The sequence below is a fragment of the Caenorhabditis briggsae genome, assembly GCF_000004555.2.
Source record: "Caenorhabditis briggsae complete genome, chrII, whole genome shotgun sequence".
NCBI lineage: Eukaryota > Metazoa > Nematoda > Chromadorea > Rhabditida > Rhabditidae > Caenorhabditis > Caenorhabditis briggsae.
In genome coordinates, this window is record NC_013486.2 from 4,991,763 (window position 1) to 5,013,790 (window position 22,028).

General features: G+C 36.1%; 6 protein-coding genes across 6 annotated transcripts in view; 4 read left to right on the forward strand and 2 right to left on the reverse strand.

Moving 5' to 3' along the window:
* CBG04279 overlaps positions 1–741 on the reverse strand; it is a gene marked incomplete at both ends in the record, with an annotated part of 6,533 nt that extends 5,792 nt beyond the window's left edge. Inside the window, one exon of the mRNA XM_045242035.1 lies at positions 624–741. Coding sequence (XP_045092630.1) covers positions 624–741 — 118 coding nt within the window. The remainder of the gene's footprint in view (positions 1–623) is intronic.
* A 748-nt stretch (positions 742–1,489) lies between these two features.
* CBG25518 lies at positions 1,490–3,145 on the forward strand (the record flags this gene model as incomplete). The annotated part of the gene is made up of 6 exons (XM_045242036.1): positions 1,490–1,594; positions 2,352–2,435; positions 2,542–2,642; positions 2,693–2,834; positions 2,876–2,976; positions 3,094–3,145. 6 exons carry the CDS (start codon positions 1,490–1,492, stop codon positions 3,143–3,145), a joined length of 585 nt encoding a protein of 194 aa, XP_045098293.1.
* Positions 3,146–5,464: 2,319 nt separating this feature from the next.
* Positions 5,465–7,771, forward strand: CBG04280 (the record flags this gene model as incomplete). The annotated part of the gene is made up of 4 exons (XM_002630304.1): positions 5,465–5,610; positions 5,813–6,599; positions 6,648–6,781; positions 7,435–7,771. 4 exons carry the CDS (start codon positions 5,465–5,467, stop codon positions 7,769–7,771), a joined length of 1,404 nt encoding a protein of 467 aa, XP_002630350.1.
* Positions 7,772–10,752: 2,981 nt separating this feature from the next.
* Positions 10,753–12,050, forward strand: Cbr-ttr-41 (the record flags this gene model as incomplete). The annotated part of the gene is made up of 2 exons (XM_002630305.1): positions 10,753–11,031; positions 11,904–12,050. The coding sequence occupies 2 exons, from the start codon at positions 10,753–10,755 to the stop codon at positions 12,048–12,050; spliced, it is 426 nt and encodes a 141-aa protein (XP_002630351.1).
* Positions 12,051–12,255: 205 nt separating this feature from the next.
* On the reverse strand, positions 12,256–15,843 carry CBG04282 (the record flags this gene model as incomplete). Its single annotated transcript, XM_002630306.1, has 7 exons — positions 12,256–12,357; positions 12,900–13,253; positions 13,685–13,826; positions 14,180–14,589; positions 14,915–15,421; positions 15,551–15,709; positions 15,754–15,843. The coding sequence occupies 7 exons, from the start codon at positions 15,841–15,843 to the stop codon at positions 12,256–12,258; spliced, it is 1,764 nt and encodes a 587-aa protein (XP_002630352.1).
* Positions 15,844–16,661: 818 nt separating this feature from the next.
* The window catches only part of CBG04283, a gene marked incomplete at both ends in the record, with an annotated part of 15,794 nt that continues 10,427 nt past the window's right edge, over positions 16,662–22,028 (forward strand). The window contains 10 exons of the mRNA XM_045242037.1: positions 16,662–16,731; positions 16,779–17,105; positions 17,276–17,365; positions 17,792–18,036; positions 18,884–19,024; positions 19,557–19,731; positions 19,791–20,020; positions 20,739–20,882; positions 21,170–21,290; positions 21,340–21,446. Of these exons, the coding sequence (XP_045092631.1) occupies positions 16,662–16,731; positions 16,779–17,105; positions 17,276–17,365; positions 17,792–18,036; positions 18,884–19,024; positions 19,557–19,731; positions 19,791–20,020; positions 20,739–20,882; positions 21,170–21,290; positions 21,340–21,446 (1,650 nt within the window). The remainder of the gene's footprint in view (positions 16,732–16,778; positions 17,106–17,275; positions 17,366–17,791; positions 18,037–18,883; positions 19,025–19,556; positions 19,732–19,790; positions 20,021–20,738; positions 20,883–21,169; positions 21,291–21,339; positions 21,447–22,028) is intronic.

Sequence of the window (22,028 nt, forward strand, 5' to 3'; positions counted from 1 at the left end):
AGAAAAGCCACTTTATGATCTGTAACTTTGTTCATAGATAAGATACAGTAATCCAAATAATACTGTTTTGTAGTACTCGTGGAGATCTATCATACCTGATTTAGTTGGTTCGAAAATATAGATTCTGAAAGTAATTATGGCAGGGCCCGCGAAGGCCCGGCAAAGGCCCGGATTACAAGTATGGCTGAAAGTGAAATTTCAAATTTTTCGAATTTTGAAACTTCTGGTTTCTCGGAATTTTTGAAAATTTTTCGATTTTTGGTTTTTTTTCTGAATTTCGCGATTTCGGAATTTTATCGAGTTTCGGAATTTCAGGACTTTTTCGAAATTTTCAGGTTTTGTGCTTATCTAGATCGAATTCCTGAGTTTGACAATTTTGAGATTATTTTGGGATTTCGAAAGATTGAGATTTTGGATTCTCAAAGATTTCTCAAAGTTTTGAATTTTATCGAATTTCGGAATATTTTGATTTTTTCGAATTATGGAAGTTTGGAATTTCCACATTATTCTAGAAATTCGAAATTCTGATGACCTTCCAGAGCCCTAAGAATCTGGGAATTTTGGAGACTTGAGTCTTCTAATTTTTTGAATTTCCGAACTTAAGAAGTCGCTCACCTCATAACCAATTCTAGTGTTATCCACTTGAAACAATTTCCATGTTGTGAAACCGATATGCAGGAAAAAATAAACAAAAAACAGAGGGACTAGAATGGTTCGAAACGCCAATTTCAGACGGGTCATTGCATTTTCTGCTTGGCTGAAAAAAAGTTTTCTCAATGCTTCAATTTGAAAAAATAGCTTCTAACCATAAGTATTGAAAATATAGATTTCATACATTTTTATGAATTTTCAAAGAGTTAGTTTTCAAAAAAATAATGTAAAAAAATAATAAAAGGGTTAATCTTATGTTAGAAAATCAAAGAAACTTTTCGATGGGAAAGAAAATTAAAAAAATAGCAAATCGGGGGAAGAAAGAGAAGGAAAGAGGGAAAAGAAAAACAAACAGTTTTGACATATTTATTAATAATTTTTTGAGAGATAAAGATCGAAAAAAAAGAAAAAAAATTGCATTTTTGAACACTATAAATTTTTTTAAAAACTTTTTTGGGAAGTTGAAGTTTTTTGACCCTTGGAAAAAGGGTTCTGATTCAACATTTTCAGAAAATGACTCATATATAAATCTAAAGATTGCTTATCGCAAATAAGTTTTGAACAAAAATTCAAAATTTAGAGATTTCAAAAATTAAAAAAATTCCTTTAAAAATTAAAAAATATAGGAAATTCCGAAATTTCGAATTTTTAAATCGGAATTTTCAACATTCCGAACATTCCTAAAAGTTCCGAAAAACTTAAACAACTAGAAATGAAAAATCAGAAACTCAAGTATTAAAATTGGTAAAAATTAGAAAATCCATTTTTAAAACAACGCAATTAATAAAATTAATCGTCTCTTATAACCTCTCTTTTTTTCTCTCGAATGTCTCCAAAAATGACCATATACAGAAGAAAAAAGGGAGTTTTCTCTCTCGTATTCTCCTTCCTTTTTATTTTCAACCGATTTGGCGATGTCGAGAATCTTCGGAAACGAGAAATAGTGTGAATCCAAGAGAGACGCAAAGAAAGTTCCATTCACTTTCACGAATTCGTTTTCTCTTCGTTCTCTCTCAAATCTATTCTTCAGTTTACGATTTTATATTTATTCTAAATTCGGAAGAATCAAAGAAAAGCTATGCTACCGTGAAATCGGATACGGATTATTTGAATATTGATTAGAAGAACACAACATTTAGAGATTCCATGTCTCCAAAGTTACAGATAATTTCAGAAACTGAAAAATTCTAAAATTCTACAAGAAGTCAGACATTCAAAAAATACTTCTCGAAAATTCAGAAATCGAGAGTTCCAAGAAAATCAGAAACTTGAAATTCAGAATCTCAGAATTTCAGAATCTCAGAATCTCAAAATCTCAGAATCTCAGAATCTCAGAAAAAATAAAAAATCTTAGAAATTCGAAAATTCAGAATCTCAAAACTTCAGAAATTGGGAAATTCAAAAATTCAGAACTTTTGAAATTGTGAAACTCATTTTTAAAAGTTCAAAAAATAAGCAGTTTATAAATTTCAAAAAAATCTGAAAACTTGAAAAAACATTTTTAAATGTTTTTCAACTTTCAGAAACTAACAAACTCTGCAATCTTGTTTTTCAAGTATTTCAAATTTCAGAACATCTTCATTCTCCTTCTCAAAATTTCCGAACAAAATCGATATTTTATCGAATTGAGATCACTTAAAAATCTATTGGTGAGGCAACTTTGTTCAAATTTGAAAATTTGTTAAACATTATTTTTCCAGAAAAGTATAAATCATGAAATTCAGCAGAATTGTTTTGCGAAACATGAAAAAGTCCGCATCTTTTCCAGTCATCATTTCTTGGCGGTAAATTCAAGAAAAAACTTTTTTGAGAATTTTAAAACCAAATTTTCAGCTCTACTCTCCATCGAAAATTCTAGTTTTGGAATTCGAAAATTTGGAAAATTTTCAGATTTTCGAATTTCCAGAAATTGTTTCGCTAATGGTGCTAAATGGAAGTCTTTGTTTTATAAATTCGTCTGGCATCGTTTTTAATTTGGAGAAAAATGAAAAGTGAGTTTTTGATTCTAGGACACCAAAAACAGAAAAAATGAACGTTCCAGAATCCTCGAAAGCTCACCGTTGCTTCATCCGATTTTGGCAGGTTTTCAAATTGAGAATCGGATTTTTTTGATTTCTCAAAAATTTTTGGCAAGTTTTGGAGTGGATTCTCCACTGGATTATGAAACTTATGAGACAGAAAAGGTAGAAAAAAATTTTATTGAAAAACAATTCAGAAATTTCAGACGATTTCAAGTGGAGAAGCTCGAAAATTTGGAGAAAATCGGTTGATGATTTTTGATAGGAAATCCCAAGTTTGCTCGATTTGGGAAATGAATAAACCGAAGTGGGGAAGTCTGAAAATATGAAATTCAGGATCTCAGAATATGAAGTTCTGGGAAATCTTGCAACTTTGAAATGCGGATATTCGAAAACTCGGAAATTCAGAAATTCAGAACTTTAGAATCTTAAAATTCCAGATCTCCATCGCACCAGCTATGTTTCGGGTCATCTGAATACACTGTAGACGTGGCATGCGATGAAACCAATTTGTATTCGTTGACAGCTGCCGGAGTGGTATCTGTGTGGAAATTGAGGCCTAATGGGTAATTTTTGGTGACTTAAAATACAAAAATCTGAAATTCCTGCCCTCAAGAACCCATCATTAGGTTTTTAAAATCAAATTTTCAAATTTTCAAATCACAAGAAGAAAAATCAGGTTCATTTCAGAAGAAAATACCGTGATCAACTATTCACAACCTACTTGAACCATTGCAGCAAACTTCTGTATACACATCCACAGGTAGTTATTAAATCGTATTATTGGACTCGTATCATCTCAGTTCCTGTAAGAGATTTCAAAAATTAATAAATTAACACAATACACAGTTGACTTAGGTTCCAGTAGGGTATAAAATTTGATTTATTTTTTTTTCGAAAATTTTGTAAACTTGAATTGTAGATTTTGTACCCCTACTCGGTGCATCCTCCGGTTTATTTGAAGAATTTTCGCTTTTTCGAAAATTCTAAACTCCGAAAATCTATTCAGCACACACCTCATTTTTTAACCCCATCTGTCTCGTTTCCTGTAAAAGTTATCAAGAAGCAATTAACTAACAAAATGTAAAACATAAATGCACAATTATTTTATCAGTTGACGCTTTTTTGATCTTTCACAGGAACCAAGATAAACTGGCTCTCAAAGTGGCTCAAGATACTCCTAACGCCTCTGTTTCCAGAAATTCGTGATCCTCACCACCACCGAAGTTCATTTTGTTGTGTTCGGCACCGACACGGACAGCGGTCTCAATAATCACTGATTTCGCCGGTGGTGCCAGTCACTGATCAATTGTGACCCCAATCAATCACTGGAGAAGGTCCGCATCTCGGTGTCTTTTTGCAAGAATAAAAAGTTGTATTTTTCCTCTCGACTTTTTCTTCTCGATTTGATTTATCGAAATGTGTGTTGTAAAGTGGGGTGATATCGGAATTGAGCCCCTCAAAAACTTTTTTCTGTTATCAACATCAAGATGATAACAAATTTTTTTGATGGGAAAAAGTGGTCACAAGGGGATGGAAGAATGTTCCAGAAAAAAGGAAATTGAGGGAAAAGTGATTTTTGGACTTTGTCCTCCAATCTGAAAATAGATTTTAAGATTTGGAGGTTCAGAGATTTTGAGAATCTCATATTCTCACTATCTAGATTTTGAGATTTCGAGATTCCGAAATTCTGAGATTCTGAGATTCTAAGCTTCTAATTTTGAGATCTTGAAATTCTAAAATTCTGAGATTCTGAAATTTTGAGATTGTGTGATTCAAAAAATCTAAATTTCTAAGAAACTGAAATTCTAAGGTTCTAAAGTTTCGTAATTCTGAAATTCTGAAATTCTGAAATTCTGAAATTCTGAAATTCTGAAATTCTGAAATTCTGAAATTCTGAAATTCTGAAATTCTGAAATTCTGAAATTCTGAAATTCTGAAATTCTGAAATTCTGAAATTCTGAAATTCTGAAATTCTGAAATTCTGAAATTCTGAAATTCTGAAATTCTGAAATTCTGAAAATCTGAAATTCTAAAATTCTGAAGTTCTGAAATTCTGAAATTCTGAAATTCTGAGATTCTGGGATTCTCAGATTATTTGAAAATGCAGCAATAAAAAAATTCGTCAGAATTTCAAATTTTTGAAAAAAAAATGCGGAAATTCCAAAATTAAAAAAACCCGCAAAATTCATTTGACATTCTTAAAATTCCAAAATCGGAAGTTTTGAAATTCCATAAAATTTCCAAACTGAATTTTTTTTTAATCTCTTTCCTGAGATGCTGAGATTCCAAACGCTGGAAATTCTGAGATTCTACGATTTTGAGATTTTAAATTTTCAAGATTCTTTAATTCTGTGATTCTGAGTTTCTGAGTTTTTTTCGTATTGTGAAGTCCGTCAAAAAAAAGAACATCCTGGACCACCCGCCGGCAGCTGGCCCAAATTCTAGAAGCCCTTTCTAAATTTTCACAACCTATCCCTCTCATAATCCTCATCTCTGGCCTAGACTTTGTTCAGATTGGTGTCTTTGTGAAGTTTGATACTCCTCCTCTATCAATTTCTTCCTTTCATCCTTTGATCTATCCGTGTCTTCTCCAAATTCAAAATCCTGCTCAACCATCTGCCATCGCCCTCACTCTGCCCTTTTTCTTGCCATCTTAAGCTCCGCCCACTCTTCTCCTCGAAGACTCCGCCCTCTTTATCCATTTGCACCGCGCGCCGATCTTTGTCTCAGACACACTCTGTGGATTTTTCTTCTTCCTTGCAGAATCTTTCATTTTCTGGCTTATTTCAGGTATGAAGACCCTTCTGCTTCTCGCGTTCATCGTCGGACTGACGTGTGGAGAGGAGATCAAGGACCTGCCAGGATTGGATTTCGAGCCAAACTTCAAGCATTATTCGGGATTCTTCCAGGTTTCGGATAACCATGTTTTGCATTACTGGTGAGTAGAAGACTCTCGAATCATATATCCCTAAACTTGAGCATCCCAGAAGCTTCTAGACTATCCTTTCTTTTTTTTCTGAGCCCAGTTCCTAGAATCGATTCCTCGAAGCTTCCAGAATGTTCCAGTTTGGATCATATTGTTTTCGCCGCTGGTTCCTCAGACGTTCTCAAGTTTTCGGCAGATAGACTATGTTCTTCAGGTTCGTGGAATCCCAAAACGACCCATCTGCCGATCCACTGATCTTCTGGTTCAACGGTGGTCCAGGATGCTCTTCCCTTGACGGACTTCTCAACGAAATGGGACCATACGTTGCCAACGAGGACGGAAAGACCCTCAGAGAAAACGAGTACTCGTGGAACAAGATGGCTTCAGTTGTCTACATTGAATCGCCAGCTGGAGTCGGATACTCCTACGCCACCGACGGAAACATCACCACCAATGACGACTTGACATCTCTTGAGAACTACGAAGCTGTCAAACAATTCTTCACCGAATTCCCACAATTCCGTCATCATCAAACATTCATCATGGGAGAGTCCTACGGAGGAGTTTATGTTCCAACCTTGACTGCCAGAATTGTCGATGGACAAAAGGACTTCCCAATCAATTTGAAGGGAATGGCTCTTGGAAATGGATATGTGAACGAGAAGTTGAACATTGACACATCTGTCCGATTCGCTTATGGACATGGATTGATTGATGAGAAGATCTGGAACACTTTGGAGAGAGACTGCTGCTCTGGATGCATTGACTCTTGTGATCTTACCCAGGTGTCTGGACACTGTGCCACTATGGTTGAGGACATCTTCCAATTCTTGTGGTTTGGAGGCCTCAACCCATATGATTTGTACAGAGATTGCGATCCAAACCCATCGATTAACAGCAAGAGAATGAGACATATGTTGAGAGGTGTTGCTCCAGTCATGGCAAAGTTCGATGAGCAGTTGAAGAATCAAACTAAGACATCGCTCTACAAGTTCTTGAAGGTGAGTTTTTTTTTTCAGATGTATGAGACTGAGTAGCTTTTTTTCTAGAATAAGTCCGAGAAGCCACTCACCGCCGACGTTCCATGCCTCAATGACACCGAGATGCTCTCGTACATGAATGATCCAAAGGTCCGCAAGGCCATTCATATTCCATTCAACCTTGGAAAGTGGGATATCTGCAGGTGAGATTTTGGGAGAAAAGAACTATTAGGTCAAATTTTTAAAAATATAATTTGGAGCTCTTAAAATTTTCTAGAAACAAATGTTTGTTTAAAAGAATAAGCCAAATTTCGAGAGAGTGAGGAGCATTTTAGTTGTGTCTGTTTGAGCTCTAATATTGCGAATGTCCCCCCAAATCTCTAACTTTGAGCCAATTCATCTCGGTTCATATCAAAAATATCAAAAAGTGTTTGCCTAATAAAATGATACTGATAATATGATAAACATTTTGTCAATTGACCACTTTTTAATATCTCTTTTAAGAACCGAGTTAACTTGACTTGTAGTGGAAAGTACTTCTTCACAACTTCAAGCGATTTATCTAATTCGAATGAATTCGTACAAAAAAATGTCAACTACAAAATTGAAGCTCTGTTTTTTTTTGTTTACTGTACTTTAAAAGTTTCATTCTTTTTCTTTGAAAACAACTATACTTTTTAGACATCCAAAGTTTACCATTTTCAACTAGAAGTAAGTGAAATTCATAAATAGGTACTGTATACTTTAAGGCCTTGAAGCTGAACTTTAAGGCTGAAAAGAGGTAAGCTAGAAAAGTTTTCGGAAAATATACGTTTCCATAATTATTTTTTTACTTTTTTACAAACATTTTCTTCAGCGACAAGGTGACCACCACCTACCAGAAGCAGTACACCGACATGACTCCATTCATCAAGAAGATCGTCAAGAATCACGTGCGGGTTCTTCTGTACTACGGAGACACTGACATGGCATGCAACTTCATGATGGGACAACAGTTCGCCGATCAGCTCGGAATCCGTAGAACTCTCAAAAAGACTCCATGGAAGTACGACAGACAAATCGCCGGATTCAAGACACTTTTCGATGGGCTCAGCTTCATTACGATCCGTGGAGCAGGACACATGGCACCACAATGGAGAGCTCCACAAATGTACTACGCTGTTCAGCAGTTCTTGCTCAATCATCCAATCTAAGATGTTTGGAGACTTCGGGAGCTATTTATTGTTTTCTAATTCAGGAATTTATGAATTTCTTTTTGGTTAATAAAGTATCTGATTTTGGATTTTCTTTGAAAAACGATAAGAAAATTGGGAGAAAATTCAGATCACAGCGCCTCGACTACTTTTCATGCACTGCTTTTCAAGAATTTGAGCATAACTTTGAGTTCGATAAACTTTTCTTTTGTAAAATTTTGGAGGCCTTAAAGGAGGCGAGACAGCAAAAATTTTGAGGGACAGTTTGGGGGGGGGGGCTCTTTTCTAGTTTAGAGGTCCCAAAACAATTTACAGGTCCGAAAAAAAATTAGAGGTCCCAAAATAAAATAGAGGACCCAAAAAAAATTAGAGGTCCCAAAAAAGTTTAGAGGTCCAAAATTTGAAAACGCACAGATATTGGAATAATGTACTAGTATTTTAAATGTGTGAGTAGTTTCAGTTTTGGGCCTTATAGGATGATATGACTACTCCTAACAATTTAACTTCCAATTCTCTTGCATCTTGCTGATGAACCACAATTTACATATGAGGAAAATTTCGGCAATACAGTAATGACTCCGTGATTATGATGTCTCTCACAGGTCAGGCTTAGATAATTGTCAGAAAATATGCATTCCTAAGCCTATTAGAAGTATAAACTATATCATCAACAATTATTTTGCTATAAGACCTCAAAACTTTAATTTTTTACACAATTCGCATTCTAGTTTTGGACCTCTATTTTTTCTTGTGACCTCTAAACTTTTTTGGGACCTCTATTTTATTTTGGGACCACTAATTTTTTTTCGGACCTCTAATTTTTTTGGGACCTCTATTCTTTTTTGGGACCTCTAAACTAGAAAAGAGCCGTTTGGGGACGAAATCGCAGCGCGGATATGTAGGCCATCGGTTGGCAGGCGCCTTCGCGCTCCCGTAGCTCAGACGGTAGCGGCGCTGTACCCCTGAGCTGTCGGTCATGAGTTCAACTCCTCATGGGGGTTCGCTAGGCAAAATATCAGAAAAACTTTTTTTTTATGTCTGGCCCCTTTAAAGAGGAAGGGATATGAAAAATGCAGTTAAGAATCTTTCAGATCACAATTTTCTGAAATCGTTTTTTTTATCGAAATTTTTTCGTTCAGAAGCGTATCTGCTTCATTTTTGTTTGCTTCATTTTTGAAGTTTGCGGCCGAAAATGCATTTTTCTCTTTCGTAACTGATTCATTTAAGCCAGCAACCATCAAACACGCCTGTGGTAGAAGAGTCTCTTAGCTTTGAGCCAATTTATTTTGGTTTCTGCAAAAGATATCAAAAAGTGGTCAACTAACAAAATGTTACTGATAATATGCTAATAATTTTCATACTTGACGATATTTTTATATCATACGGAAAACAAGATAAATTGGGTCAAAGTTGAAGATCCCTCCTTAATGTTACCCTCTACTTACACTTTGAGCTCAATTATCTTGTTTCCTGTAGAAGATATTAAAAAGTGGTCAACCGACAGAATGTTTGTCATAATATAACAATTCTTTTTTAAGTTAACTACCTTTTGCTATCTGTTACATGTAATGAGATAAATCAACTCAGAGGCTCTAAGCCGGAAGTTCGAAGGGTCATTAAAGACACAGTAAATTCGACAGTAAATTCGGGTCAAATCTGAACAGCCTTTCAAAATCAACAATATTTTCAGTTTTCCCCCTAAGCATCACCCCATAATAATGCTCAATGATTCCTTCTCGTTCAATTGATTCCTTCTCTTGTTATCTGTTTTTATGTTCTATTCCATCGCCTCCTCTCAACACTACCAATCAAAAACGTGCCAATTTCTTGATGCATTACACTTTCAAACTCTCTTTCTCGCTTAGCCCCCATCCTCACTATTTGATAACAAAACACTGATCGAGAGAGCGTTATCAGTTTTTCTCTGCGTCTCTCACTTAGCCTGTACTATTTCGCTTATTTTCAATTCGTTTCGTACCTCTCTTATCTTTTTCTCTTTTTTCGCTCAAGTAAACACCAATACTTTTGTGTTGTTGTGGTCGCGGCGAGGCGCGATCAGTTCAGCTTTTTCGGTGCTTCGAAATTTCATCATTATTTTTCTGAAATTTTCTAGAAAGCTTTAATTTTTCCTTTAGAATTTTCTAGAAAGCTTTAATTTTTCCTTTTAGAACCTTTCGTGCCAAATTAGCTACGTGGTTGATTAGCCACCAGCTACAGTACCGGACGTTTTTTGAACTTTTGATCTTGCTATTTTTTCTTAACATTGATGTAAACGCACTCAATTGCAAACAGTATACTGTAGTTAAAAATAAGCGTCTTACATTACCCAAAACCGAAAAAAAATATTTAAAAATCCTTATACTTGGATTTTCTGAAAATTAACCGGTTTCAAAGTCCTACAAAAGTAGTTTATAATTTTTAGATTTGTCTGAAAATGACAGATAATACTAAACAAAAAGAGAGCTTTAATTTTGTAGTTAACAACTTTTTTCGAGCTACCGTAGTTTTTGAGTTATGCACCTTTAAAGTTAGCTAGAAAAAAGTTGTAAATTACAAAAATGAAGTACTTGCTTTGTTCAGTATACTCCAAAAGTTCCAAGAAAATCCAAAAATTCTGGACGTATTATAGTGCTCCAAAGTTGACTAGCATTCACTGAAAATGTTAGAACACTATAAACTTTGAGCTGGGATATCTCAGTTCCTGTGAGAAATATCAAAAAGTGATCAACTGATAAAACGCTTCTGATAATATGGTAAACATTTTGTCAGTTGACCACTTGTTGATATCTTTTACAGGAAACGAGATTGATATCTTTTACAGGAAACGAGATATATGGGCTCAAATACAAAAGTTAAGTGGGTTATTCTACTAGAGTGCTTGCTGTGTTTTGTTTCCGATAACGTATACACTCTTCTTGTCTCTTCTTTTTTTACTCCCGCTGTATTTTTAAAAAAAGTTCTAAGTTCTTCCAGAACCAAAAATGAAGTTGGTTCTATGTGTGCTCCTTCTCATCGGAGTAGCCGTTGCAATGCGGAAACAAGGTGTCGCAGTGAAGGGAGTTCTCAAATGTGGAACTGTTTTTGCAAATAATACAAAAGTCAGAATTGTGGATATCGATACGGGGCCGGATCCAGACGACACTTTGGATGAGAAGAGAACTGGCGAGGATGGCGCATTTGCATTGACTGGATCCACTCATGAATTGACTTCCATTGATCCTGTTCTCTACATTTGGCACGAGTGTAAAGATGAGCAAACTGTGAGTTTACTGAAACAAAAACTAGCTTTCTAGCTCTTCTAGAACCCGTGATATGGTGCTTTGAAGTTATGAAGAGACGCAGACAGTTAGAGTGTCTCGTTGTGTGCGCCTATGAATAGCTATTTCTCAGCTTCTAGTGGGCGTAGAAAAGTGATTTTTGTCGCGAAATAGTTCAAAATTTCTAGAATATTTACTGCTGAGGTAATGTCTAGGAACTTTGAAGTATTTTGCATAAAAAACCACTTTTCTAGCCATACTAGAAGCCGAGAAATGTCAATTTGAAGGCTGGGAGGCTAGAGACGCAGACAACGAGACACTCTAACTGCCTGCGTCTCTCACTAAAGTCATTTCGTTTTCTCTCTATCAGATGATGTACCTTTTTAGCGAATTTTAGATTTTTTTTCAGAAATCAGAATTTATGAAATTTCCAAAAATTCGAATTTAGGAATTTTCCTGAAATCGGAAAATCAAGAGAAACGAATATTTAGTGATTTTGAAAAAAATTTTAATATAAGTTTTTATAGAAAATTCAGAAAACTCAATCATTAGAGTTTATCGAAAATGCTAAATTTCCAAAAACCGGATTTCTCAAAAAATTCTTCGAAAACTCAAATTCTGGAAATTTTCTACATATTTCAAACTTCAGAATTTTCGAAAATTCTAATTTCACATTTTTTTAGAAATCGAAAAATCACAGAATCGGAAAACTTATGGTTTTTCAAAAACAAAAAATCATTGAAACGGAATTCCAAATTTCGGAATTCTTAGAAAAATTTCAGCATTTTTTTGAGGTTTCTGAAATTCCCGGTATTTTTTGGAAATTATGAAGTCCAGCCACACAAAAATATTTCTTAGAATTTTAAAACTTCCAGCCTTGCTCCCGCAAGATCAAATTCGTCATCCCGAAGAAATTCATTCACGGAGGCACTCCAACCGATGAGCAATGGGTCGATATTGGCGTTTTGAATCTGGAAGGATCCTTCGACAACGAGGGGCGTGAATGTGTTAAGGATAATTAGAACAAAATTTTTGAATGAAAATTTAAACTTTAAAAATTAAAAAACTTTTCTTTGTAAAAGAATGTTTAACAATTAATAAAATGTGCGTTTTTCATGGACAACAACAACAATACAATGAGCGAATACGGAGGAGGTACAGAAAATGTGGGCGGGGCTTTAAAAAAAGTGGGCGTGGCCCTAAAAAAAGTGAGCGGGGCTTCAAAAATTATTGAAAATCAAAATTGAATTCTTTGAATCCGAGACGATATTTTTGACGGTATTCGTCGAGTTTCATGCTGGTTGGTAGTGGACGGACTATTGGTTTTGTCTGGAATTTTAGATTTTTTGAAAATTCATGATTGTTGGACCATTTTTAGTGAATTTTGGACAATTTTAGGATCGTTTTAGTGGATTTTGGCGGCCAAAATTTGGCCAAATTTAGTAAATTTTATTCTGTCTTTATTGGGTTCTGGAAAATTCTTTGACAATTTTTTAAACGCATTTTGGACCATTTTCAGTGATTTTTGAATTATTTTCTATGATTTTGGGATGATTTTTGGATAATTTTCAGTGAATTTCAGACAATTCTTGGACAATTTTTAGCGAACTTTAGGAAATTTTCCGATCATTTTTAGTGGATTTTGAATTATTTTTATCGAAATTCAGACTTTTTAGTGGATTCTGGACTACTTTCAGAGATTTTTGAACCATTCTTGGTGATTGTTCGGATCATTTTTAACGAATTTCTGGGCCATTTTCAGCAAAATTTGGATGATTAATTCAGGAATATTTCGCAGAAACTCTGGGCAATTTCGAACAATTTTAATGTATTTTTGACCATTTCTAGTCGTTTAGGCCGATTTCTCTTACCTCACAGATCTTATTATACTTCTCTCTCATCGTTTGCACCCTCGATGGCCATGTCTTGGGTGTATAACTGAGATAACGTCCTTCGGTAATTATCATAACGACTCTGGGCGGTCCAGCGATCAGCGCTTCGAAATAGGCGAATTCTCGATTCTGATAATAAGGAACAACGAATGCCATCATAGTTCCCTCTTGGAAATATTTGGGACCGGCGGAATTGAGAATTCCAGTGAGATGAGGACCACAAAAGACACGAAGATCTCGATTCGATTGAGAGGTTAGAGTAGTTCCACCGTTTGTATTATTCTGAAGGTATTTGTGTTGCATTTCTTTTGTATTCACTTCTCGTGCAAGAATCTGAAATTAGGATAAATGATACCTTAAAACCTGTATTAGAAGGGCATTCGCTAAGTACCTCCAGAGGATTCATTCATTTTACCGATCATTTTTTCGAAAATCGGTCATTTTTAAAGTCGGTAAACTTCTAGTTCAAAATTGAATTCACTTGAAAATTGTCGAATTCGCTGAATTCAGAAATTTCCGAGTTTTCAGAGTATTTTTACAGGAAATTCTCAAAATTTCAAGTTTGTCAAATATCTCAATCTCAGAATCCCACATATTTTTCAATTTCAGAGCTGCTAAGAGTGGTGGAAATTCTGGAAATTCGGAACCTTCTCTTGGAAGCGCCCATATTACAGGGGGCCATTTACAGGGGGCCATTCTAACACAGGTTTTACGGTATGAACTTTTTTAGGTAGCTTTCAGGCCTAAATATTTTCAGCACTTACCTTCATTTTTACAACCAAATCGTCCATTCGAATGATTCTGGCCGGCCAGAAATTGCGTCCAATGCCATCTTTCTGTACTTCTTCTTGTAATGCAGTATAGGCGGTTACGTTCCATTTGATCATACTTCCGTTCGGCAAAGAGCTGAAACTTTGAAATTTAGAAATCTAAAAATTAAATATAGCTGAAACTCTGATATTCCAAAATATGATTTTCAGAGTTCGGAATTTCAGATTTAAAATTTTGAAAACTTCAAAAACCAAGAATTTGAAATTCTTGTTTTTCAGATTTTCAGTAGCAGTTTCTAGTGTTTTTAAACTAGAAAGTATAGATATTTCAGCTCAATTTCAGTAGAATTTCTTTACATTTTTCGTTTGACTTTCAATGAAGTTAGTTTAAAGATAATTTCAGAACATTTCCAGCTAATTAAAGACAAATTTTATGGGAGAAATCTGAAAGTCAAACTCAAAATCTACGATTTTCAACCAAATTCCTACTTTGAAAAGTCGGATTTAACGGTAAATTGACACATTCTGAGTGGTGCGAACAGGTTCTTCTCTGAATATTGACTCTTTCTTCGAATATTTGTTCTCTCTGCCGGCGTCAAATAGATCGGTCCAATCACGTCGGTCCATATCATTGTCGAATGCGAGAACTGTCCAGGATCCTTCTCGAAATCCACAAAATTCACAAGTCCATAAATTCGCAACTCGATGCTTTTATTCGTTCGATATTTTAGACTGACTAGACCGGTTGACGGAAGTGCTGAATAGATTTGAACGACGTCGATTGATTGGTTGTCTGCTCGATAACGATATTTGAAGAGGAGAGACGTTCCGAGTGAATCAATTTGTTGAATTGAGACGATCAGACGTTCGATGCCACGCTTGTAACTGTAGACGAGCAGCTGGAAATCAGAGAATTAGAAAATTTGGGATTTTCAGATACTCATGGCAAAAATTCGAAAATAGAATGTTTGAAGGAGGCCAGACAGATAAAAGGTTTGGGGGACAGTTTTGGGGGGGGGGGCGAAATCGCCTTCGCTGCGAAGGCTTCGCGCCCCCGTAGCTCAGCCGGTAGAGGCGCTGTACCGCTTCTCTAGGCAAAATATCAGAAAAAAAACTTTTTTGATGTCTGGTCTCCTTTAAAGAGTCTAGAATTCTGAAATTCCAAAATTTTAAAATTTCAAAGCTTTTGAGAAAAAAATTTCAAAGCTTTTTTTTTTTCCTTACCTGATAATCGCCATTTTCCATTTTCTGCCGATCGATTCTCAACGCAATACACCAATCATGACACTTGTATTCAATCAATTCCGATGCCTCAAATCGATTATCCTCACTGCTATTCTCCTGAATCACTCGTTCCGCTTCAACGTCTTCTTCATCTTCTTCCTCTAGGTCTTCTTCTTCCTCCGAACATTGCTCATCACTAGTTTTCGTGGTCATTTTCGAATGCCTAAATCTCTTCAAATCCCCTTCTACCTCGCTTTGCTTCGTCTGATAGAGCGGGTCCTCATCATAATTCTCTTTCAATTTCAATTTCGGCCAATTTTCTGGATCTGTCATTTCTTTTGCTTTCCAATCTTCTCGAATCTTCTCAATTCTCGATTTCTCATCTTCCGCGTTTTTTGAATTCACATCGATTTTTTCTAGCTCGTCTTTGACTTCGTCCAATTTCATTTCGTATGGAGAATTCATGCTCGTTGGGAGATTCGACGAATTTTCACTGTATTGAGCTTGCTGGAATTTTTTTTGTGGATTAACATTGAAAGAAAAACATTTTGAAAATTTTAAGACTTTTTCAACTAAATTTTGATAATTTTTAGCACACTTTCAGCATTTTACAGTAATTTTTATAGTAATTCGTACTGTGAATGTGCTATTATACTCCTTTTTGTGCGATTCGAGATCATTCGATACTGAAGACCAAGTATTGACCCGCGGTGGTGGGCTGAGCAAATCTGGATTTTCTGGAAACCAATGAGCGATTCGTCCAGTTGGAGACTCGGTTTTTGGCGAAGATATTTGCTGAAAAAATCACTTTTTCAGCCAAAAATTGATATTTGTTTCACCAGGATTGGCTCTAAACGGCGTCGTCCGAACAATTGATCCTGTTTGCCGTATACTCGAGGTGTTTGTGTTCTCGGATATTTGTCGTTCATTTTTTTGTTGTATCTGAAAAATAAATTGAGAAATACAATTTTTGGTAGGTCTAGAAAACTATGAAATATTTTATTTTCAATGAAAAAACAGGGAAAAAGTCTTTAAAGAGAAGAAATTTAGTTGAAAAATTCGAAAAATGAGTAAAAAATTGAAGGCGCATCGAGTTACAGAGCTTTGTCACATCGACACGGAAAGCTGGTGAAGTCCTCTCGGAGAAGATTTAATTAATTTTTTTGAAGCTGAAAAATATTTTTAAATTGAAAGAAAACCTGAAATCTGACTAAATTTGGGGAAATTTTTAATTTCCAGAGTGAAAAATTGTGAAAATAATCGAAAAATTAGTTCAAAAACCCTTAAAATGTTTCAGAAACTGCTGAAAATCTGATTTTACAAAATCAATTTTTTTTTTCAATTCTCAAATTTTTTACTTCCTCATTTTCTCTTGCTGCCTTGTGATCCATATAATTTTTTCTCATTTCCTTAACGTCATTTCCTCGCTTTTCAAATTGGAAAGAGCACATTCAGATATCTCATCAAAGAAAATATATGTCACATGCCCTTTTCCAGAATTTCCTCTCTCATTTTCATATTTACTGAAGAAAAAGAGCGTGTGTTCTTCCTCTTCTCCTTCGCCTTCTTCCATGTCAATAACATGGGGGCGAAGAGAGTCTGTGTGTCTGCGTCTGTTCCCTTTGCCACTCTCTTTTTTCACTATTTCCTCACTCACACTTTTCACTTTTTTGCTTGCTTTAAAATAAAGATTTTTAATTGTTCTTCTTATTTCTCATCTCAATTTTCAGAAAGAAATTTTCAGAGAATGCCACCTGGCGAGCCGTTAGGCTCGATATCAGATCCAGAAGATTATGATGGGGCTGCTAAAAAATCAAGTTAGTGTTATGGGTTTTCAAAAATAGGAAAAAAAACCAAAATTCAGCCAATGGTCCGAATTTCAAAAAAGACGATTGGCACATCGCACCGCTTCTGAATTTCGATGCCGATTTGGCTATCATGGAAATGGTTTATCCGGCTGTCGCCCATTGGACACAAATCGCAAAAGAGCTGAAATCCGTCGGATATCCGATTGCGGAAGGAATTGATAATTGGAGAAAATTTGACAAAAAAACGAGAATCAAAGCACAAATGTTGGATGATTTTCTGGATTTATTCATCTCGAAACGGCTGTATACTGAGGAGAAGGACTTTGAAGTGCTCCGAGTGCTCATTGCTCAGGGAAAACCGTATTTGGAGTTTAAGGAGAAAAGTTAGCGATTTTTCGAGTTGAAAAATAGGAAAATCGGATTTTTTGAACTAAAATTGATGAAAAAAAATTGAAACATTTTTATTTTTAGCCCAAAATCACCTGAAAAAGCTATTTTCAGTGCTAAGAACGTTATAAAAATCAAAATTTCAGTCAAAACACTTTTTTTTTAGTGTCAAAAGTGAATTTCTCGCTAAAATGCAACAATATTTGGGAGAATGAAGCGGTGGCATATCGATGTAATACATGTGCTTTCACACCTTGTAAGTTGATTTTTTCACTCAAAAAATGCGGAAATCCGGACATTTGGATGCACAGATAGACCGGAAAAATGTGAAAATTGAAGTTAAAAATCCCGATTTTTCAACACAAAAATTCAAATTTTAGTATTTTTATCAGTGCGCCCAGATGTCCACAAAACCAGAAAATTGCTTTTTACAGCTCAAAATATTGAGAAAATTCCTACTTTTTCAAAAAAAAAAGCCTTTTTTCCTGTCACTATATGTGTCCCGTAGTCCAGATTTCCAAATTTTTCGGCAATTTTCAAAATTGAAATTTCGTTTAAAAAAAAATTAGAACATTGGAAAATCGGAATTTTCAAAAAAAAACACACTTTTTTTTTCGGAGCTGGAAATTACAAAAAAGACCTAAAATGACATTTTTCGCTCAAACTACCATGATCCTTCCAGGTATGTCCCTCTGTGAGGTGTGTTTCGAAGCGAATGGGCATCATGGACACGACTACGTTCGTTTCTTCTCTCGAGAAGGTGGTGCATGTGATTGTGGAAATCAGGATGTAATCAGAGAAAGTGGAAATTGTCCAGATCATGGAGACGAGTCAAAAAGACCCTCTTATGATATGTCAGATGTTGTTTTGGCTGAATATATTGTCACAAAACTTCTTGTTCGAATGTTTTTGGATTTTCGGGGATGGGTGAGCACTGTTTAAATTATTTTCGTTGGCCTAGTAACCCAGTTTCTAGAAAAACTAGGCCATGCTATCCATGAATCTCATATTCTGAGAGGTTCATAAAAAGTTTCAGATTTCGAAAAATACATTTTTAAGAGAAGTTATGATCCTTTTGAATTGGTGGCCTAGAAATCCCAATTTTCTGGGCCACAGGTTCGCAATTATCGAAATCTGACAACACCATTCGATTTCTCATAGTCTCTTACCGCTTCCCTGCAATTTTCACCTAGCTCAAAGTGTCGTAAAATTCAGTGTATTGTCTGCAAACACGAAACTACAGTAACACCACATCTTACGACACTTTGAGTTAAAAATCTGAGTTGGGCATACTTGTAATCCGGGCCTTTGCCGGGCCTTCGCGGGCCCTGCCATAACTTCTTTCAGAATCAATGTTTTCGAACCAACTCAATCAGGTATGATAGAGCTCCACGAGTACTACGAAACGGTATTATTTGGAATACTGTATCTTGTCTATGAACAGAGTTACAGAGCAAAAGGAGCAAAAAAGCAGACCCGTTCCGGGCCTGCCGGGCCCTGCGAGAAAAGCCACTTTATGATCTGTAACTTTGTTCATAGATAAGATACAGTAATCCAAATAATACAGTTTTGTAGTACTCGTGGAGCTCTATCATATTTGATTTAGTTGGTTCGAAAATATAGATTTTGAAAGAAGTTAGGCAGGGCCCGCGAAGGCCCGGATTACAAGTATGGAGTTGGGGTAAAAAAGCATGAGAAATCCAACATTAATGCTTGTTTTCAAAAGTTCGAGCCTTGAAATCTGAAATTCTGAAAATTGAAAAAAAAATTCCAGACACGTCGCTACCAAGAAGCCGAAGAACGATTTCATCATGAGACGGCCGATGAGCCGGTCACCCGTCGACCACAATTCGATATTGGAGCATTCGCGGCCGCGGACGCTGCACATGCCAATAAGATTATCGAGTTTTTGCAGGTAACATCTCGGAAATTACAAAATCCATTATCACCATTGGATTTCTTAGCTCAGAGTGTCGTAAGATGTGGTGTTACTGTAGTTTGGTGTCTGCACACAATACATCATATCCTACGACACTTTGTGCTGGGAGGCTGAAAATTGCAGGATAGGGGTAAGAGGGCCTGAGAATTCGAATGGTGTTTTTGGATTTTAGAAATTTTGAACCAGTGGCCTAGAAATTAGGGTTTCTAGGCCGCCACTTGAAACATTTCATTCCTAGAAAACAAGCTTTTCGATATCTGAAACTAGTTATGAATCTTTCAAAATACGAATTATCGATTTTTGAGGTTCATGGCCTAGTTTATCGAAAATCTGAATTTCTAGGCCACCAACTTAAAATTCTCATAAATTGACAAAAATTGATACTCACAAAACTTGTCTCTAACTGCCAAGCGTTCTTTTTTCTATTCAAAATATTGATGGCCTAACTTTTCAAGTTTTGGGTTTCTAGGCCACCATTAAAAATTGACCTTAACTTTTTTAAAACCAGCGTTTCGAATTTGGAAACTTCCGTGGCCGAACTTTTTCAATTTCTAGGCCATCAATCATTTTTCAGGAATGCTCAAACTACGGTGGTCCAATGCGTCTGATTGTCTCCGAGGTGCTTCAAAACAAGGCGCTCTACAAAGCGCTGACCGAGAAGACAGGAGACCACTTCGATGGAAGTCAGTAAATGCGCTCCATAAAACGAAAATGAGCGGGAATTCGAATTTTTGAATTTCAGCCGTCGGTCGAATAGACATCTCGCTGGACTGGCGCACTTACCATTCGTTCAAAAACGACCGAGAATCGGTGCTTCCGACGAAAACTCAAACTTTTTCGTTGGTTCAAACTCTTGCGGACACTGAATGCTTTTCGCTGCTCGACGAGCTCATTTTCTGGATCAATCGACAACTTTTCCCACAGAATTTGGTCAATTTTGGGCTGAGCTTGCTCTCGGAGCCCGGATATCGGGTGAGTAAGACTGAATTTTCAAAAATCAATATCACCATTGAATTTCCCATGCTTTCTTACCCTAACCCTAAAATTTTCAGATTTTTAGCTTAAAGTGTCGTAAGATGTGGTGTTACTGTAGTTTGGTGTTTGCAGACAACGCATCACATCTTACGACATTTTGAGCTATAAAGCTGAAAATTGCAGGATAGGGGTAAGGGTTCATGAGAAATCGAATGGGGATTGCAAATTTGAGATGTTTTGAACTGGTTGCCTAGGAAATTGGATTTCTAGGCCATCAAAGGGTCATAACTTTCTTTAAAAACAACTTTTTCTGGATTTGACACTTGGTGTGATCGTCTATCCTGCAATTTTCAGCTTTATAGCTCAAAATGTCGTAAGATGTGATGTAGTGTCAGCAAACACCAAGCTACAGTAACATCACATCTTACGACACTTTGAGCTAGAAAACTGAAATTTTCAGGAAAGAGGTAATAGAGTATGCGAAATAGAATGACGTTTTTAGATTTCTGAAATTTTGAACTCGTGGCCTAGAAAATTGAATTTTGGATTTCTAGTCCAGAATACCATAACTTTGTTGAAAATTATAATTTTCGAGACCTGAAAGCTGCGTTCAAAGTTTTGGAACTCCTTTTAAAGGTGTTCTGATAAATTTTATTTGCATGACCTAGTTATACGAAATTTTGGGTTCCTAGGCCACTAACTTTCTCTTTTCCAGGACGCTTTCGCGTATCGATTCTTCCGATGGTATCCGATTTGTGGAAAAGTGATTTTCGAGTTGTGCATCAGTCAAAATGGCATCCATCGAAATGAGGATCGTGTCTCGCCGACGTGTAGTCGTGCAGTTCATGTTACTGTACAGGTAATTAAGGAGCAATGGGCCAAAAATTGATTAAAAATGATTAAAAATTACTGGGAATTCGTGACAAATGTTTGAAAATTATGTAAAATTGACTAGAAATGGTTTAGGCACTCATGGCCTAACTTTTTGGATTTCTCGGCCACCACTCGAAAATAGGTTATAACTTGACTCAAAATCAATATTTGCAATCTTCCATGACCTACCTTTTTCGATCTCTAGGCCATGACCTAGTTTCCCAAAACTTGACTTTCTAGTCCACCACCAATTAAACAATTAACAAATTACAGATGCTCTCATCTGCTCAACTTTGTAAAGAATTGAACGAAAGTGTACATTTGGTCCGAACGATATTCGAGGTGACACGATTCATGATTTGCGAGCGATTAGTGAATTCAGAAGTCTCCCTAAGTGAGTTAATTGGTCACTTATTACCCTCTAATTACCCCCTGATTTACAGAAGCCCAAAACATTTTCAAAGAGAAAGCGAGATTCTTGAATATGACTGTTCAACCGCCACGACAACCGTGGACAGTGATGACGATGGCCAAAAATGCGGTAATTAACGCTTAAACGGTCTTAATTAGTCTTAATTGCTTGGAAAATTATCCACTTCCAAAACCAATACGCATTGAGTTTCTCTCGCTTTCTTACCCCCAACCCTAACATTTCCAACTTTCTAGCTCAAAGTGTCGTAAAATGTGGTGTTACTGTAGCTTAGTGTTTGAAGACAGTACACAACATCTTACGACACTTTGAGCTAGAAGGCTGAAAATTTCAGGTTAGGGGTAAGAGTTCATGAGAAATTGAATGGTGTTTTCAGATTTTCAAAGTTTGGAACCAGTGGCCTAGAAAATTGGATTTCTAGGCCACCGGTTTGAAAGGCTCATACCCGTTTCAGAATACGAACTTCCAATTTAGGTGGTACATGGCCTAGTTTTTCCAAAATTTGGGTTCCTAGGCCACCACTCGAAAATGATCATAATTCCGCCCAACAATGTCCAGGAGCTGTGTTACAAGATTCAGAGAACTCTTTTAAGTTTATTTTGATAAACTCTAATTACCTAATTTTGTAGTTTCATTGATTAATATACCGTAAAACCTCTAATAGAACGACACCCGGATCGTCCACTTTGAGCCTATATATCT